Genomic DNA, 21,193 nt, shown 5'->3' on the forward strand with positions numbered 1-21,193 from the left:
GTTACAATACATTTGTTTAGTCGTGTGGAGACTTTTATCAATTTGAATTTGAACAATGTATAACAATATTCGATACGTTCTAAGACATTTCTCTAAACGAAGTCGACTCTAGAAACATAGGTTAGTGTTTTAACCAACATTGAGACATAGAACCAATATTCTTAAAAAAAAAAAAACACCAAATTTAAATCCTTACTACCTCGACGGAAACAACATTGCTGCGGCTTCTCAGTTTCCTGTGGATCGGAAGTGACGGCACGAATGCTAACGAGTATCGGAACATGTAAAAAAAATAAAGACGCCATACCACATGATAACATTTTATTAAGAGTTAAAGGTAGATAAAAGTTTTGCTTTATATTTTCACAGTACTTTTTGTCATGCATGAATTGAGCATGGATGTCGTAAAAGGTGATTAAGTGATAGGCTCATACTTTATCACCATTTCAGCCGTTAACTGCTGAACATACATATGTCTCCTGCAATGACTTCCACTTCGCTTTGTTGAAGGAACCTGCATTCAACCAGTATATGTATGTAAGTATATATGAATTGAGTATGTATAAAACGCTTACGAAAAGATAACGCGTGAAGAGACAAATAAACTAACTTTCGCATTTATAATATTGATTGTGATAACAATTTTAAAAAGCATCAAAAGTAATAAAATAGCAATTAATTAGATGTACAGTAAACATATTACAAAGTGCATTATGTAAGTACCTACAAGGTGTAGTTTTAAGTTTGACAAATCAAAATATTTTATTCTATTCCTATTGATATATGGTTCATTGTAATTCGAATTTCGAGTAACAAAGTGAAATTAACTTTCGGTCACAACGCTCAGTCTTAATTTTTTTACATAACAACAAGGGCGAGACGGCACTTTGATAGGTAATAGGAGCTTCCTAAGAATTTTGTTTGTTTCTGCTTAGTGTGGGAGGCATCCCTTTACACGGGGGCGTGTGAAAGTGAAATCATTATGTGTGACTTTTCGTAACTTTTTCTACTGAACTGGTCAGATTGAAGGGTGATTTAGGTGTAAATAAAGATGAGATGACGGCCTCTGTGGCGCAGCAGTAGTACGCACTGTCTGTGACACCGGAGGTCCCGGGTTCAAATCCCGGCCAGGACATGAGGAGAAAAGAACTTTTTCTGATTGGCCTGGGTCTTGGATGTTTATCTATATAAGTATTTATTATAAAATATAGTATCGTTGAGTTAGTATCTCGTAACACAAGTCTCGAACTTACTTCGAGGCTAACTCAATCTGTGTAATTTATCCCGTATATATTTAGATTTATAGATAGAATTAAGTTTTTAGAGAGGTTCTTTTTTTCATGATTATTGGTGCCAAATTGTTCAATCAGCTACTTTGTATTGGTCAACACCGTTCGGATGAAGGCCTACCTATACTCCAACGGACCAGATTAGAATTAGTGGTTTCAGAATGCATTGCAGTAATAAATAAACCAAATACAATGCAAGTTAAGTGTAATTTAACGATTAATTTTGTATTGAACGGTATGTATTGACCGCGTTGTATTTCCACTAATTTGCACTAGATGGCATTGTTATGAATTTACCGATAGGCACTGTTTTTATGTTCTATGCTATTATATATTCTATAAAAATATTCTGAAATGAACTTATAGACGAAATTACTTTACATTTTAACATTAGTAATCAGGATAAAGTGACTGTATAATGGAGGTACTTAATGAAGTGAAGCCACTGATTAGGTTTCATCATTTAAATCATGTGTCATAGAGGTAAATAAATGGTAGATAAGTATATGGCGAAAATCATTAAGCCAATCAGCTGAATGTGGCCTACCAGACTTTGCGAGACTGTCTACCCCGCTAGGGATATAGACATGATAATATGGATGTGTGATATATATGAATGTTACCTTACATTCTGAATAAACTAACACCCACAGCAAAGAAAGTAATTCACGGAACCAATAAAACCAAACGGAACGAACCTATATACACGTTAGTGGAAGCGCGTAAAGAATGTCCACTACCACACCGCGTTTTATTGCGATTGTGAAACTCAAGAATATAAATCAAAGACACTAATTAATGGGGAATGCATTCGTGAAAAGAAAACTCAATGAGACCAGATAGTGTTGAGTAAAAGGAATAGTATCGATAGCACTGTCGATATTATCGATAGTTTACACACACGCAACTATAGTTTCGATAATATTGAAAGTCAACATCGTATGAACTTTAGATTATTACTGATAAATTATTAAAATAACTATCGATTGTATTGTTGTTAGTGTGAAAAGACAAAAATTGTGAAGATTAGATAGATATAGATAGAAAAATACTTTAAAAATATGTCAAATATTTTATAATGTCTTGGCGAAAGGTCAGGTCTAGAGTACCTACCCAAAACCTTACATAAAGTGAGTTATGAAGCACAATAAGTACGAGACTTGTATTACGAGATACTAACTCAACGATACTATATTTTATAATAAATACTTATATAAATAAACATCAAATACCCAGAACAATCAGAGAAAGTTCGTTTCTCTTACCTTGGCGGGTATATTGAATGATTATTTTACATTATCCGTATTAGTATAGTGATATTAAATATAAGGTGCCGTGTGGTTCCCGGCACCGGTACAAAAAAGAATAGGACCACTGCATCTCTTTCCCATGGATGTCGTAAAAGGCGACTAAGGGATAGGCTTACAAACTTGGGAATCTTTTTTTAGGCGATGGGCTAGCATCATGTCACTATTTGAATCTCAATTCTATCATTCAGCCAAATAGCTGAGCGTGGCCTATCAGTCTTTTCAAGACTATTGGCTCTGTCCACCCCACAAGGGATATAGACGTGACCATATGTATGTAATATAAGAATACACTTACCGACTGCCAATCTTCTTGCCTCTCAAATCGTGCGGCCGGCTCAGTCTTTTTGGCTAGCTCAGCGCGGCGCAGCTGCTCCCGCGCTCGGCTGCCGAGGTCCGCGGGCCCTACCCGGACGAACTGCAAGGGGTTTGCCGCGGGTTTGCCTGGGATAACCGCGGCGGTGTGCGGACGCGTCGCCAGGAAGTCCGCGCTGTCTGTTGTCTGAGAAAGAGGAAAAATGATTATTATTGATGTTTAAAAACAATGGTTATAAAGTAATACATACATACATATGCATATAATCACGTGTTTACCCTAGCAAAACAGTCTTTAGGGCCATGTTCAGCTGTGTTAATGATAAAATTGCGAATCAAATAGTGACTAGTGATAGCTAACTAGCCGATTGCCTAAAAGACGAATCCCTAATCGCTAGCACTTGTCAAAGTGTGAATCTCAAGTCTATCATTAAGTCAATTAGCTGAAGGTGACCTCGTAGACTATAAGGTCTGTCCATCCCGTAGTGGTTAACGACGCGATGTTATCCATCTAAACTAAAGGATACTAATGCCACCTTAACAAAAATCGTTCAACCACGTGAACTAAGTCGTGGGCGTCAACTTTTTTTTAAATTACACAAAAAATGTAAACTAATAGAATAGAAAAGAATAGATTTAATCTAATTATAACTACTACCGCTTCCAAAACGCATGTGTAGAATAAGCGGCGGAACAAACTACACTGCAGCATTTTCATCGGACGTCTACAATAAAAAAAATAGGTGGATGAATGCAGTACTAACTAATGTTAATTTAAAGCTTGTGTGTTACTCTTCTAAAAATCTGTTTACCGCAATTTATATTACACAATACCACGCCATCACTGCACTTAAAATGCAATATGCGCAAGCGCAATACGGGAAGCTCACGTAACTAGAAAGCTCTTCCGATCTGTATTACCAGTGGAATGTAGAAAACTATGTTGTACTTGTAGGTATGTTTGGGTCAATATGCTAATGGTTTTAGACCATAATTGATCGAGCGGGCTAAGCGAGTGATGTCTACCAATCAACTTGAGGCGAATATGAATGTTTCGCAGATACATGTACCGTCGATATCGTAAAAGGCGACTTAGGTATATGCTTATAAACTTGGGATTCTTCTTTTAGGCGATGGACTAGCAATCTGTCACTATTTGAATCTCTATTCTACCATCGAGCCAAAAAGCTGAACGTGGCCTATCAGTTTTTTTAGGACTGTTGGCTCTGTCTACCCGGCAAGTGATATATGTATAAATGTATTATGTTCTCGTCTGCAAATTATATTTTCATTAAAAAAAAATATACTTCCAATAGGCCCACGACAGGAAAATATAAAGAAAGGCATTGGCGTGTTGTTTTTTTTTTTCAATGTTTTTCAACTATATAGGTAGGAAAATTGTAAAACTTAGTTTCAAACGGTAAATTCATATACACGTAGCGAGATTCAAAGCAACTGTATATACTATAACGGTGTACAAACGGACAGACAGAGATACTATCGGGCCCTATATGTACGCGAGAAAGCGTGAACTTCGTTATAATTATACAGGTTTCAAGATTACAGCGTAAGTGATGAATATCAAGGCTATAGTTTATGTCCGCGACTCCTTCAAAATACAAATACTTTATTTGCTATAAATGCGGTACAATTATAGGTGTCACAAAGCATATACATTTCGCGCATTTAACCAGTCATGGCATGCAACAATACAGAAAATTTAAATTAAATAAAAATTAAACATACATACATATGGTCACGTCTATATCCCTTGCGGGGTAGACAGAGCCAACAGTCTTGAAAAGACTGAATGGTCACGTACAGCTATTTGGCTTAATGAAAATAAAAATTGAAATGAAAATTAAAATAATGTCATATTAAATGTTCTTGTCAAAATTGAAATCTATGTGAAATGTATGCTATTTCCTTTTCCGTACTCCACACTATAGGTTTGCAAAATTTGACGAAGATCGGGTTTGTCGGTTTTGACGTGAAAGACGGACAAACAAATACATACAATTTCACATTAATAATATTAGTATGGATTAATTAATACTTAAGTTATTCGTAAAATTTAAATGATTTTAATTAGTAGCATTTGTTTTCACGTCATTGTCTTTACATTTCATTAAAATAATAAATACGTACCCAATCCGAACTAATATTTTTAAAGTTTATTTTATTTGTTACCTCTGTACGAGTGATCTACTGAATTTATCTTCTTGAAATATGAAGTATACGAGTACCTATATAATTAAGATTTTGGAAAAGGTCACAGAAAAAAAACGAAAAAATCGTATTCTATTAAAGGTTGCGCTAAATTCCTCGTTTTTTGAAGTTCGTGAAGTTGGCGTTTACTTCGTAATTTTTTGTAGATGGTTCTTTTTGTTTTATGCGCCAAATTCACGCGGACGAATCTACGGGTGAAAGCTAGTGAAGAATAATTACGACTTCAATCTTATGACTGAGCGATAATATCAAAAAGTTTATTACATCAATATCATTAACAATGTACTATTCAGAATGTCTCCGAAGCACTCCATAAGAGACGACTTAATCGTAATTGTTGGTTTGGCAAAACGCTGATGTAACCAAGAAGATACATCTAAATACGCGATTGTGACGTAACGCCTTATAATAATTCAATTTGGACACGATTTCACGTACTACCCATTTATAAGTTACAAACAGTGAAAGTATCAATGCGTACGCAATTGACACAAAAAACAATGATCTTGATATTTACCGATTGGACTGACGACAGCTATTTTGGTGAGCCCTTAAATTGTACCCAATCATAAATCCACAAAATTAAATGAATTGTGTTACTAACTCCAAAATATTATCTTTGTCTTTGAAATCATAAATTGATATTGTTTTTACACAATCACCTTTTGAGACTTAGTATCAAAATCACCTAATCTAATACCCGATACTTCCCTTGAAAGGTAAACTTACCGTCACCATTGATACTTACAGCCTGGCACGTACTCGCTGATCCAATTACACCATTATGTGGAACTTGTACGGATTTGCGGCGTCCAGTACTTACTGCTTTAAATTTTGAAGAAACTATGAGTTTTGTTTATAGAAATTATAGAAAACTATTGAGTTGATCTATTAAAATATTGTAGGAATTATGTGTCTTCAGTAACGCAGAACGCAGTCTTTACTAACGCAGAACAACTCAAAGTACAAAATCAATTTAAACTACAAAGCAGTCAAACGAATATCAAAGTAGAGATGCTAACTTAAAACGTTATGGTATGAAAACAATCAATAATTCTACCTTGACTGAAAGTAGACCAAAGTTCATTACCAAATTAACATGCGATAATTTTGGCAGGAAAGGTCGAATTCATAAAATCGCTTTCCAAATTCAGACGATTTCATACTTGTTAAAAGTTTTACTAGATTGGAAGTGTTAATTGAATTTACGAAAAGCATTGCAAAAATTAACGTGAAATGTGAATAGGAATGTTCAAAAACTGCATGTGACTCAATGGGTACACCCACGAATTATAACAAGGTCGCTTCACTGTTTGATCATTCCAATGACATCAGTGGAAAAAAGGTGAGGCACAAACTTTATAAATAACTTTGCAAGGTTTTAAATAGATTTCTACGTATAATCACGCCTATATCCCTTGCGGGGTAGACAGAGCCAACAGTCTTAAAAAAACTGATAGTCCACGTTCAGCTGTTTGGCTCAATGATAGAATTGAGATTCAAATAGTGACAGGTTGTTAGCCGGTCGCCTAAAAGAAGAATCCCAAGTTTATAAACCTATCCCTTAGTCGCCTTTTACGACATCCATGAAGAAGAGATGGAATGGCCCTATTCTTTTTTCTAATGGTGCCGGGAACCACACGGCACAATACATTTATATTAGGTTGATATTTGGATTGGTAAAGAACTAACCCTACTTTTTAAGTACTTCTTTACTTAGAACGTATAGAAAATCAGGTTAAAGAAAAAAATGACGAAGTGCAAAAACTGAAATCACGCTATCCATTAAAAAATCAAGCAGTTAATTAAATTAGTAAAATTGGTACGAAGCGTACAAATACTATAACCGTTAGGCGTTGCTCGACTCAAAAGAACGTTATAATAAACCTTAACATAAATGGTGTCTTCAATAGAGAAATTTTAGTAACGGACATAAAGAAAACGTACAAGCACATAAAAAAGAAGATACGAACAGTAACAAACGCGTTGCATAAAGGTGTACCCGAAATAGTACCAGTCATTTACAAGTTAACTGTACACGCACAATGATTATATGCTCTACTTTTTCAAGCCTATTGACAATGGCAAGACTGTGTCACTTGTCATATCAACTACTTTCACATTTCCAAAGGATTAGTTACCACGGATTATTATATTACATAGGAAATTTCACTTTCTTCGGTTTCAAAGAGTCGGATTTAGTTTTGAAATAATCTTCTTATGAATTTCTTTTGAAGCATTATTTTGTAATTTTTAATTATTGCTTTGACATGTAATTTTTTATGGAGTCTTCCTTATGATATTGTTGTTGTAGTTGCAGATTCTATTGCTTACGTGACGTTTGTATGCAAACAAATAATTGAGCCGAACAAAAGTCAAGAGTAAAACAAGGAATCTCTGCAAGATGGTAATCAATAAAATAATCATTCATAAGTGTCATGGTTCAAAATAAATGCAATGATACTACGTAACATTGATGACGGAGGTTAGGTACTGCAAGTATATACTGTTTAATTAATCTATCAGAGTTACTACGACGTTCACACAGTTCAACAATGCACAATGGACAATTAGGTACAGTGGCACAGAACACGCGACCTTGGACGGAGAAAGTCGGCTCTGCACGCGACTGATCACAAGGCAGCGGAACAAAGAGATAGAGAGATCGTCATTAATCTGGTTAGAAATGCAGTGAAAATAAAGGATTGGGATAGCGATCAAGATTCTGTAGTAAATAGAGATCTTAATAAAGTAGGTACAATCGAAGCCACTCAGGAGATTTCGGCTATTAAGAATATCTCGAATTTACATTACATGGAAGTAAGACCCTCGATCATGTCGAAAGATGTGTAACCGATAAAGATTCCAAGTCATAAAGGATGCCCATGTCGATAGCTTTTAGGAAGCAGTTAAGGTTAAGGCGGCATCCTAGATTTATATAGTAGAAGATTTTGTTTAGTCATGGAAGTTTTTGAAGGCATTATTATATAGTCTCGAAAAAAGAGTACGCTGTTTTGCGAGTTCAAAAAGTTCCCAGTATTGCAGATAATATAATATAAAATATGTTATTATTAGATATATAAAATATGTGTATTATAATTTAAATAATTGTGAAGAAAATAATTAATGCAAATTTGTTTTTACATGACTAATTGTATCGGAAGAAATCTCACTTTTCTAGGAACACCTGACAAAACAGTCAGTTTCCTGACCCGATGAACTAAAAACAGTTCAATACGTTGTTTGTACAATAGCCGTACTGATCTTACTAACACAGTTTTACGTGTTTTGACAAATGTTATTGAAAACAAGCCATTGAGTAGTATTCCACATGAATGAAATATTTTGTCACACCATAATAAGAACTGTTTATGCTTACACGTGTACAATATATAATTGAGACTCATGATATGAGTGTACACTTTACACTCAAAAACCCGCGTTCTGACATAGAATACTTTTTTCCAAAAATCATCCCCAAAATTCTAAAATGGGGGTGAAAGTTGGTATGAAAATTACGTCTCTACCGCATTCACAGCTAAACCGCTTGACAATAAGTCTAATAAAAGTCAGGATCATTTTAGTTTCCACGGTTACGCGAAAAACGACTTACACGCGGTCAGACCCGCGGGCAACAACTAGTAATGTTTAATAATAATGTAGATACTTAATCAGGGTTTTCTTCTTTTAATTACATTTTCAAGAATATTATTATACTACTGATACTGTAAGCGAGATAAAAAAAAAGCTATTTTGCAATTTAGAGGTCAAACATCGTTAGGTATAAAACCAGTTAAATTTTTATCTGTTGCCTTTACGTAGTCAGTATGCAAATATCTTTTATATCCTCATTTATTCTGTGACATTTGACTTCAAACTCATATTTAATTATCTAGTTAATTATATTAAGCGTAATATTTTAAACGTGTTACATAATATTTATTTATCATTTTGGTAGAATAGTAAGAAGACTTTTAAAATAATTTTTGTTAGCGCGGTCCATTTATGATCATGATCCTGGTTTGGGTGAGTCAGATTTTTACACGAAGCGATTCCCATCTGACCTCCTCAACCTTTGCAGGGGAACCTGACCCATGTTGTATCATGGTTACAGATCTAGTTCCTTTTTTATTCGGACACTATAACTGATCGACCACCACCTCGGAATAAAGATAAAATTATTTATGATCTTGAAGAAGTCATCGTTAGAAAAGCAGAATAGAATAGATTTATTTTCAAAATTGGATACAAGGTATCACTTATTGACGTCACATAACTTAAATCTAATTATAACTACTACCGCTTCCAAAGCGCATGTTTAGAAGAAGCGGCGGAACAAACTACACTGCAGCATTTTCATCGGACGTCAATTTACAGTTTTAAGATGCTGATGATGTGATGCTTGTCTTAGGTAACCTAATTTTACAGAACGTAGTCAATATTCATAGCAAAGTAAGTATGATCAACAAGTTATGCCATTTATGTCCGTTCTTGACCTTTTTGCGCCCGGCTAAGAATTCAGATAATTGCAAGCGATATTTTGTCGAAATACTTCTGCGTCAGCGATCAAAATATAGATTTTGTTTGGTTGTTGCAAAATATCCGCATTCTTGCTTGAACTTTTGTCATTTATTATTTTTCTTTTTTTTTTTTGTCACGACTTAGCACCGTATTAAGTACTGCTAATTTTACTGTTTCATACATAATTCATGAAGGAATTGCTAAATTCATTTACGAGTTTCTATGTTTTATATATGTATTTTACTTGAATATTCATGAAGTTAGCTTGACATGTTTACCGTATTATATGATTTTGGAAAATTTTGTGATTTTTTAAACCATTTACGTAAACGTCCTGTGTTGGAAACCAATTCAAATTCATTTATGTTATTGAATGTTATATAATATTTTTTTTTGATATTTGAATATACAAAAATAGGAACAGAACTTTAAGACTTCTTAATACAAATACTGTTGGTTTGTTTTTCATTGTATTTCCCCATTCACATAATTATTCTGTTCCTTCTATTATTTCTTCAACAGTCTTCATACAAATAAACACTGGAAGAAATTTAACAACAACTTATTATTTAATTCCTTTGTTTTTAAATAGATGATTTAAGTATGATGCTAAGTCACTTAGTGATAAGACTGCAAGACATTCTGTCCTCATAATTATGTAAATGAAATGGGTAATTTGTGCAAATCTTAAGCGTTCGTGTGCTCCCAAAGCATCTATTAGTCAGTCAGGTGTGTTGGCTTAAGGCTTGACTACAAAAACTATGTAAATGCAGTTTTATTCTGTTATAAAATTCAGTTTTAATTTTAATGTGTAGTTTTCATCTAATACTGAATGTGAAATTGTTATTGTGTACACCTCTAACATCGCACCCCGTAACAATCTTAACTATAACGTCCGTCAATCTTATAAGGGGTTTGAAAACAATTATACAACATCGACAATGTGACACAAAACATTAATAAAGATCTTAATATATCAGCTTCATTTATTTCTCTAGTAGTTGCAGCGTGTCATCTATGCAAGTATCTTGTTTAAAAAGTTTATGGAAATATTAAAATTCGTTTAAAGTACTCAATTATATCATTAAGCCAAACAGCGTGCCTATTAATATTTTCGGGAGTACCTAATGGCGCTATCTACCCCGCAAGGGATAAAGACATGATTTTATGTATGTCTGTTTAAGGTACATTCCGACAGTCCATTTATAGTCTTTATTATTCAGTAGATCTTCTTATCTAGCAGTTTACTTTTGTCGAACATGCCTCTTCACGAATTTGATCTAAAATCTTGTGCAATTGTAATACAAAGTCCTTTTACTTTAGCAATATCATCGTTTTAGTGGGCAGCTGTGGGTTGATCTGCTTTTTGTATTCCATCCCTATCACATCCCTTGCCTCCAATCCAGCACCTTATTCGATTGCTGTTTATGGATTCTACTAATATAATAAATGCGAAAGTTTGTGAGTATGTCACTATGGATGTTTGTTACTCTTTCACGCAAAAACTACTGAACCGATTACAATGAAATTTGGTATGTAGGTAGCTGAAGACCCAGAATAACATATAGGCTACTAAGGCATATAGGTCGCGGGCGGCCACTAGTATATCATAATCCGGCTCCAACTTCTATCCTCCTACGAAACTAAAATGACTTGCTAGTTTCTACTAAATGTTAGCAACAGTCATGACGATTACTAACTATGAATATTCTGTGATAAGTAGTAAACTTATTCTATGAAAAAAAAATCAAACAAAAAAGACGATTCTAATCTCAACCGTTGATAATATTAATAAGATTTGCAACATAGATAAGTATGAGCCTTGTTCTATTTGCAAACCTTTAAAAAAAAACAAGATAATCGAGATGAAGTATTCTTAAAAAGAATTAATATAAAATATAAGTTGTATTAAAGTGAGTTCTTGAAATTATAACTAGTCACTTGGTTCGTGTAAATTGCCATCATCCAGGTGTCCTGCCTCGCTTTACTTAGTATGCAAAGTGATGTTAATGATACGGAATAAACCAAATCATTTGCGAAAATTACCACTTATCTGTGGGTACATCATTACTGGTTCTTTGTTCTAGTCTTCGAAGTGCTTTGACATTTTTTTTACAAATACTAATTTATTATATTTAATATCATTCTGGAATGAGCAAAATTAAAACTCCAAAAAACTACTTATAAAAAAGAAAGAAAAAAGATGATTACCACCTAAAATTAAATTAACAAGTTGTACAGTTCCTGTATAGCATCAACATGCGGATTCCAAAATAATATATTAAATGGGAGATACCTAATTTAAAAAATACATTATACATTTCTTTTTATTTACAAGACATATTAGGATTTGAATGTTAGTAAAAGAAACAGCGTGATTAGGAAATGTATAAGGTGTCATAGGAATAGAAAAGGAAATGCTTTAATTATATTGATAGGATGAATAAAACCATTTGAATAAATAAAAATGAAGTATAAATGGAAATATAATGGAAACATTGAAGGAATAAGGGTTAGACAAAGTACTTTGATCAAATTAGGGACAGTCTGATGAAATTTCTGGTCAAGATTCCCCTACATCAGCGAGCAAGCAAAAAAAAAATAGATCAATATGGAAGATGTAAAAGAAGAATGGCATGATCATGACAAACAGAAAGATGTTGTCTCTGCCTACCCCTCCGTTAAGGAGGCGTCATTCATAAAGCCGGAATAACGTGAATCCATTAATAAACTTGTTTCATCAACAATTACCGTCTCAGGTAAAAGCAAAACAGGTACTAGCTATAAATATGGTTACAATTTGGTGCAAACTGGCTCGCTTATGCATTTCACTCTCAAAATTGCACTTTCTTTTGTTTTTGTCCAAAATCTTCCTTCGCGAATCAGCTACGAAAGCGACCGTATTAATTTTAAAAGTTAATAATTACGTTTTCACTTCACATAATTGAATTGTTCATGTTGATACTTCAGATTAAAACAATTTCTCGATTAGCGTCGTTAATGTGAGTATGTACTTTAGTGAGAAGAAAATGTCTTTAACTACGGATCTGTTACATAAATGCTTTCACGGTTCTAAATGCTTCAACGTGCATGTATAAAGTTATTTTTTTTTATCAATAAGATCAAATGTAAATCGTTAATTGTTACTTATTTTTTAAAGAACATAATACTCTTTATGATTATAATATTATTGGCACACCTAACTTTTACTTAAGTTATTAAGTATAGATATAAATAATAAAAAAGCGAAAAAATTATAGTATTATTTTTTCGCTCAATTGTTTTTATGTAATTATAACTACTTTATATAGACGATTTAGAATGTGATTTAAATACATATTTAAAAATACTAGATATTTAACGTTCAACAAGATATAAATTGAAATAACTTTTTTAAACAATTTTAAGACACTTACTTAGTACTAATACGTCGTTTAGAATTAATTACTATTTAATTTTCAAACACATCCCTTCCTTATTGCTCGTGACGCAAATGAAGTTTAATTGCATAAAAGAAAGTCAATTGGTCCAGTGCGTAATCTTTGATGATGCCGACGACGGTCAATTGACTGGAATTAACTCTTCCAGCGCCATCTGCTGTTTAAACGGCACAAAAACAATAACGGGTGGCCTTTGCCTTAATAAGTTATTGTGTGCTAAATTTGACCCACTTGTGTTGTGAGAAATTCCATCAATTTATAATTTTTACAAGGTAAATTATGTTTTAATTGGTTTGTTGGAGGAGGTAACGATGTTTTTCATCATTATTAACATTCACTATTTTTTTTAAATACACTTTTTAGATATATTAGGTACTACATAACATGCAAAACCCACAAGCAATATTTAAAAAAAAAATACTCAATATATTATTTTAAATAAAAGGGAGTGCAGTTATAAGTTTATCGATAAGCATTACACTTATAAAATTCTAATATATTTTTATTAATTTAAACTTTATTGCACCTAAAATAATGAACAATAGATGGACCTAATGCAATAAGGCATTCTCTACCAGTTCAACCTTTTGACCAAAAAAATCACTCTAACTCATATCTACAACCAATTATAGTAAGGATTAAAATAACAACATAACAAATAATAGTTAAGTAAAAGTTAAGATATACGATTAAAATAAGGGTTTTGAAATAACTGATGCTAATTGACAGATACAAAAGAAACTATTAAATACCACAATAAAGCTAGTTACAGAAACAAAGAAAATCCTTGCCATTTCAAACTTATTTACACAACTAAAAATGAAATGACAAATAGTTCTGATGGGGCCACAGTTTCTAAGCCCATGTCAAAACTAAGATCAAATAACTTTGAACTGACCTTCACTATACAAGTCAATGTCATAAGACAATGATGCTGATCATAAGATTAAATGGTTGTAAATTCCATGTACTGTTTTATCTCCGATCAAACAATTAGATTCTCGAAGTCCAAACATAGTAAGATCTAATAGAAAAATGTTAGTGCCTGTGTTGTCCAATGATATTGAAGATAGAACATAAATCAAATTATTATAATGCAATGATTATACAACATCAATAGATATGAAGTAATAATATAATGTAGTTAATGAGAAGGTGATTAAGTACTCATGAAACAAAAGAAACGTGACAATGAAATAAAACGATTGTTGCTGATGATCAATTCAAGAATCATAAAGCAATAACAGAGTAGCAATCATTTTGCGGAGGACAAAAGATACCAATTTAGATATACTTTATTCAATGTAGCCATTAAATACCTTTCAAATATTTAGATCTGATTTTGAAGACACGAAATTTCAAAACACTCTGCTAATTAAGGTTCCGATAGATTAATCACCATAAACGTCATGATGTGATGGACTGACACAAAGGTCGCTTAAAATGGTATGACGTAAGTTTTAATTATAAACACTGATGTTTAGATAAACTGTCAAATGTGAGAGGTTTTGTGAATTTGTGATGAGATAAGAGACCTTGAAATTCTCGTCTTGTTTTTTATTAACATTGTGATCACTGCTTAGTAAATTATTTTAAACACCACAGCTGAACATCTTTTTAATGTAAGTACATTCCATCTGTAATCTAGTTTGTAAAAGAGACATGAAAATTTCAAAACACGACGTCACAAAAGAGACAAGTGGACTAATTAATGGACAAAGAGACGAGCGGTTACAAATTAGAAGATGCACAAGCGTTAATGTCTGCTTCATAGAGAAGAGTACTTTTTAAAGTGTCTTTATTGGGTGTAAATTGCTTTAGTATGATACTTGTCACTTGTTTGTTTCTTATAAAGTATTGTCTGGTTTTTGATACGTTTATTCAAAATATTTATTTACTTATTTAAGATTTACGTAAATGATTAGATCAACGTCTTCTTTAAGACGTTTTGTTTTAAGATTAATTCTTATTTTAACTTGATACTAGTCTAGTTTAATATTGATAAATTACATTATAACTCCTTTAAAACAATGCAAATGACAATACCTCATTATCATGACATGAAAGACTGCGTGCCTAGTTGTTTAATTTCTGGTAATGAATATCCTATGTAATTAAATGGTTCTTAATTATACTTGTCTTATATCGAAATGGTAATTTATAACATCACTTTATAATTTGACCTGTTTTTATTAGTGAAAGGTTATGAGTGGCTTGATTGGTGCTGTACTTCTAACATGTGACGCGTTAATTATATTTGACTATATTAGCTTCGTCATTTTTAAAATTGATTTACTTATAAAACTAATTATTTGAATCTCAATTCTATCATTAAGCCAAGCAGCTGAACGTCGCCTATCAGTCCTTTAAAGACTGCGGGCTCTGTCTATCCCGCAAGAGATTTTGACTGTCAAAATCTCTAAGCTAAGGTGGCTTTTTTAACATTATGTTTTCTGTAACTACATTGTTCGGTTCGCCTTATACTTTATAATTAATAATTTACATGGTGTAGAAAAAGACTTGTTGACAATGTTTCTTCGGTCAGTCGTAATAAATACATGAATACATTATGTTGAACTCTCGTACTTTAGTTAACTTCTACTTTATCAATTATAATAATTAGTGGTTCAATTCTATTAAATTTACGTTCGTATAAAATTACGTATGTATAATTATATTCAATCACTAAAGCGTCTATTAACAGATAAAAAATGGCACGGCCTTTATATGTATATAGCTGCTAAAAAATGTGACCATTTCAAATTACAAAGTATAAATTCAGAAGCATGTTTTGATCGAACATGAAGTGGTCAACAGAATCATAAAATTTAATTACCAGTCGATAAGGCAGAGAAATTATAATTAAGCATGTGTTATTGGTTGGCGATAGCATTAATTATAATTAATTAGGGGTAACTGTGCCATGACAGACATGAGATATGATAAGTTGATGGAATTAGTGTGATTTCTACGATAATATGATTGAGACTACAAAACATAAAGCAGATTTTCTTATAAAAATATCGACTGAGTCTCCAAAATTGTGCTATGTTTTAATAATGTTAATAATATTGATTTCTTTTGCAACTAAAAGGTCCTTAAAGTTATCTGTCTCTATCATCACATCATGGTAGATGTCGTAAACATTTTTGTGCATTTTCATGGTCAATTCCTTATAAAAAAAAAAAATGAATATTTCACAAATTGATATATAATTTAATAGTTTGTAAACTGTAGAAGATAAAAGACACGGATTATTCTCGAGCAAAGCGGCAGGCGGAGGCTAGTCACAGCCAAGCCTTTATACCGATGGGACAATAACACTTTTTATATCGAAGGCCTTGTCCGAGATTAGTTCGTGGTCTATTTCCATTGATTTCTTATGTGCGATAAAAACTGTACTACGGAGTGCCTACGGTATCTATATCACTTTTTGTTTAGTTGTAGATTGTAATTGAATTTTAATCAAAAAGAGACGTATTACGGGTTTAACCTCTTTGTAGCTTTGTCGCCTTTAAGCGACTAAGAGATAGGCTATAAACTAGGGATTTTTCTTCAAGGCGATAGGCGTTCTCAATTGTATCATTAAACAAAACAGCTGAACGTGGTCTATCAGTATTTTCAAGACTATTTGCTTTGTCTACCCAGCAAGGGATATAGATGTAATTATATGCCTTTCATCAACACGAGAAAAATAATATAGAATCCAAATTGTAACAAACTGAAATGGATGAAATGCATAAAGAAGACGACGAAGAAGAAGAAATTGATGAAATGCATGATACATAACTTGAAATTTATCAAAAAGACAACACCAAATAAAATGAGACTAAAAGTGAGTATATATCAGAAAATGCCATGATACCTTCAGTCTATTTTATTTCAGTCGTTGAACATAAAAATGTCGTAAAAAGAAACTGCATCGTTGCAAGCCTGTCCTGAATCTTTTTCAAAGACTCTATTCACACTGGCAGGCACATTGCGCAGGCTACGTAAACAATAAAAGTAGGATACTGGCCGTCCTACATTCTTTGAGTGCTAAAAGGCGGCTCTATGGCTTCTGCTGGAGTTAATTGGGGTGTGAATATGCCTGAATTGGGTCATGTTATGTTACAAGGCGTATAAGATTTTGCTAAAATGTATAAAACGGAGGAGAAAATGTTTATTGAATTAAAGGTTTATCATCTTGGTGTAATAAATATAACAATATACCCTAACAAACGATCGTGCATGAAGAGAGTAACTTTGGATGAAATGAAGTAGGCAAGGGTTCGTGGCAAGTGAAAAGAGGTGATATTATAATATCGCCCATGTTATATACACATTACAGCTATTAAAAAAGGCAGTGTAAAAATATCATTAATACATACATTCATAATGGTCACGTCTATATCCCTTGCGGGGTAGACAGAGCCATTAATTGTGTTTATTTTTTGTGAAAACCATTCGTGTGCATCTTGATCTAAAAATTCATGAAAAGAGTTATTTGCTCCGAAATTTGAATTTCTTAAATGAAATTTTCTTATGTTACCTAACACTTAGCATTTCAGCCGTCCTTTTCACTATCTAGACTACTTTTAAAGTCTTATCACTTTCTCCTATTCATAAGCAATTTACTAATTCAATGTAACCTACATTTCCACCCCTGTCTATCAGAGCCCCATTAGAGTCAACAATCAATCTACGGTGACCAAAAACATTGTTTCCTTATGACAAAACTTATCAAGAAATCTGAAAGGCTCACAAATTCATTGTGCCTTATTTGCACAGATATAAAATAAGTTTTTGCTTGCAGGATGCCATGTAGACAAAAGTGAAACTTAAGACCTAGATGTCAAAGTATAGTTTTAATTGATAAAGAATGTTTTAAGGCCAAATCCTACAATCCTATTATATTTATACTTCCTCATAAAGAAATACAGGATTTGCGAACCGGTTATGGAGATAACATTAATTGTTCTTCGAATATGGATCTAGTTTCTGTATAATTTTTAAATTTGGTATCAAAATAATTTCTTCGCCATTTCGGGTGACTAAATCCGACATAAAACTTTGTTCTGATAGTTTGAAACGTTATTATGTGTCATATCAATTTGAAATTTTAGATTTGAATGTGAATAATTTTACTTAATTGCTATCTTAATTATATTTTTTTATTTCACTTTCTAAAGTCAAAATCTTGAAGTTACTCCAAGGCTAGTTTTTTCATTGTAATTTGTCTATATATATTTCTCTAATAAGGTGTATGGGGGACAAATTTTTCGTATACTCGTTTTTAAGTTGGATCAAGCTTAACGAACATATCTTGATCAAATTAAGGACGTCCTGGTAAAGGGTCAGATCAAAAGTACCCGAAACCGCCGAGCTTGCATGAAGAGAGTTATGAATGTGGATGAAGCAAAGGAAATATGCAGAGATCGTGGCAAGTGGAAAGAGGTAGTCTCTGCCTACCCCTCCGGGAAAGAGGCGTGTTTTTATGTATGTATGTATCAAGCTTAACATATCTAAGAAACCCGCATTCAAATAGAGCCATAGTTTTCACGTGATTCGTGCACAAACATACAGACAGAAACATGAACATACCTATACACAGTTTAGAATTCTCTTAGTCACATATTATGGATTCCCCATATAGAAATGGGTCAGTTTCTTTTGAAGTACCATTCATGAAAAGATATGTATGATTTCTTTCAAAGTCTTTTTTAAATCTATGAAGAAATTGCAAAAGTGTTCAATTGTTTGTGACTTTGGCAGTGTGTTATTTTTTGTTTGTTTGTAAACTCTTTATTGCACGTAAAAAAATAACAAAATATTTAAAATAGTCATTGGATTTTAGAAGAATAATGTACAACTTATCCTTACGGACTTATCCCAATCGGGATTTCTTCCAGTCAAGCAAAATTTTTTTAGTATCGATCTCATTCCCTTTTATACATTTCCCTTATCTCACACCTACATAATATAGCTAGATAACGCATTCTGATGCAAAAACATTGACAATGTAATTTCCACTGTTCTTATCAGTGAGTGTTCGATTTATCTATTTTATTATCATACACAAACAGCATGCTCCTCACCGTTCTAGAAATTTTATGACGTCTTTAAAACCAGGTTATGTAGGCAAAGATATGTTTTCATTCCGCTCCAAATTATGATATTTTATGCATTCGTGAAGATTATTTATCTTGGTTCTTCTTTTAGGCGATGGGCTAGCAACCTGTCACTATTTGAATCTCAATTCTATCATTAAGTCAAACAGCTGAACGTCGCATAACAGTATTTTCAAGACTATTGGCTCTGTCTACCCCGCAAGGGGTATAGACGTGATTATATAGTCGTTAGGAGATGGGCTGTTTTTACGATTAAAATATCGATTTCTACTCCGCAAGGGATATAGACGTGACTATATATATGTATGTATTATATTACCTGTCACCCTTAATTTTTCTTATGCAAAATGTTACCTGTATTTGAACTTCTATTCCAATCTTCATTAAATAGTCACGTTAAGCCACAGGATAACAGATATTTGCACTTATAAGTATGAATAATACAAGCAGATCTGAGCAAAATGACCGCATTTTCGACTCACTCACTTTTTTTGTCTCGTCGGATTTATAAAAGAGCAGGTGTGCATTTTTGTGCATCCGTTTCTATAGGATACGTATCTCATTCTGACAGCGGGCGGGATAGGCAGAGGAAATATAACACAGAGGTCAAGCTACAAAAATTAATATGTGGGTACAAAGATATTTGATATAATTTTACAAATCAGTTATACAAATAAACGAAAAATAAATAAATTTGTGGTAAAGTGCCATTCAATTAACCAGAAAATGATTTAATTAACATGGAATATAAGCAAGCAGTTACACAAAACTAGCGATAGAAATAGCTATAGATAGAAGATAAAGTGTAATCCACCGAAATTGCTTCACTACCGACTGGATCTCACTTTCGTCAGATTTACGAAAAGTACATAAGGATTAAAAATGTATATCTTTAATGTCGGTAGTATACGTTTACATGATGAGTAAAATGCAAAATATTTTGAAATAGTCTGAAAGTAATAAATATCAGTTATCTCAACAGTTAAGTGAAAATGTTAAATGGACATAATCTTTTATTATTTACAAAAATATATCAATCATTAAATATGCTCAAAAAACCTTAGAATTTTTAAAATACGGTTGCCATATTGTGATTATGGTTAAATACGGGATGTTTAGTATTGTCACTTTACAAAGCTTGGACTCTGTGTGATATTTTTATGACGTCAATGCCAGATGTTTCATTCAATACCTATACTCTATGCAGTGGTAATAAAAACCAATTTAAAACATTTTATTACAATTTTGATTCTATATATCCCAGATTGTTTAATATTGTTGAAAATATTTAGCACTTAAAATATTATATAAATTTAAAAGCTGGCAATAATCAAAGAACAACATCACAGAAACAAGTTACATCTTTATCACTTACGGGTTAGAAAGAGCTAAATAGTCACAATACTCGAAGGCCACGTCTAGTAAAGATGGCCTAAAATTCAGAGACAGATAAAAGATACATTCCAGGTTAGCATTTTCTCTAATCGACTTTTACGATATCAAGTTTCCCAAACTGCAAATACATGTCAGAAAACTACAAACGAACACATTTTAGCGCACCGGGAATTGAACCATGAATCACAAAAAGAAGCCTTCCACAATGATTATTACGCCACTGAGGTCTTCCATTAGAGAGAATTTCTGTGCAATGTGATTATTGTAAAAATATTTTATTGACATTAAAAAAAATATACCGCTCGATGATTTGTTATTGCTACATGTTGTCACATAAAATTTTCTCTTTCTTTTTTTTTGAACAAGCATATATTTTGCGATGTTTTCATCACTAGCCTAAATTATAGACAATTAATAATTCTTTAGCAAACGCAAATATAATATCGACTAAGCTTTGCAAAACTGATTTGTATATTTACCATTTTTATCTCGCGAAACACCGATAGATTTTCGCGCGATAAAAAACGCGTCGCGCTTGCCATACTAATATGCGGTGTCTGTGCGCTTTTAGACCTTCAGCGACCATT

General features: G+C 32.8%; 1 protein-coding gene across 5 annotated transcripts in view; it reads right to left on the reverse strand.

Moving 5' to 3' along the window:
- The window catches only part of LOC106131594 (LIM domain only protein 7), a 146,557-nt gene that overhangs the window by 46,867 nt on the left and 78,497 nt on the right, over positions 1-21,193 (reverse strand). For all 5 annotated transcript variants that reach the window (XM_013330736.2, XM_013330739.2, XM_060950073.1 and 2 more), the window contains one exon: positions 2,895-3,098. In XM_013330736.2, the coding sequence (XP_013186190.2) occupies positions 2,895-3,098 (204 nt within the window). The remainder of the gene's footprint in view (positions 1-2,894; positions 3,099-21,193) is intronic.

The sequence above is a fragment of the Amyelois transitella genome, chromosome 20 (genome assembly GCF_032362555.1).
Source record: "Amyelois transitella isolate CPQ chromosome 20, ilAmyTran1.1, whole genome shotgun sequence".
In the NCBI taxonomy this organism is placed as follows: Eukaryota; Metazoa; Arthropoda; class Insecta; order Lepidoptera; family Pyralidae; genus Amyelois; species Amyelois transitella.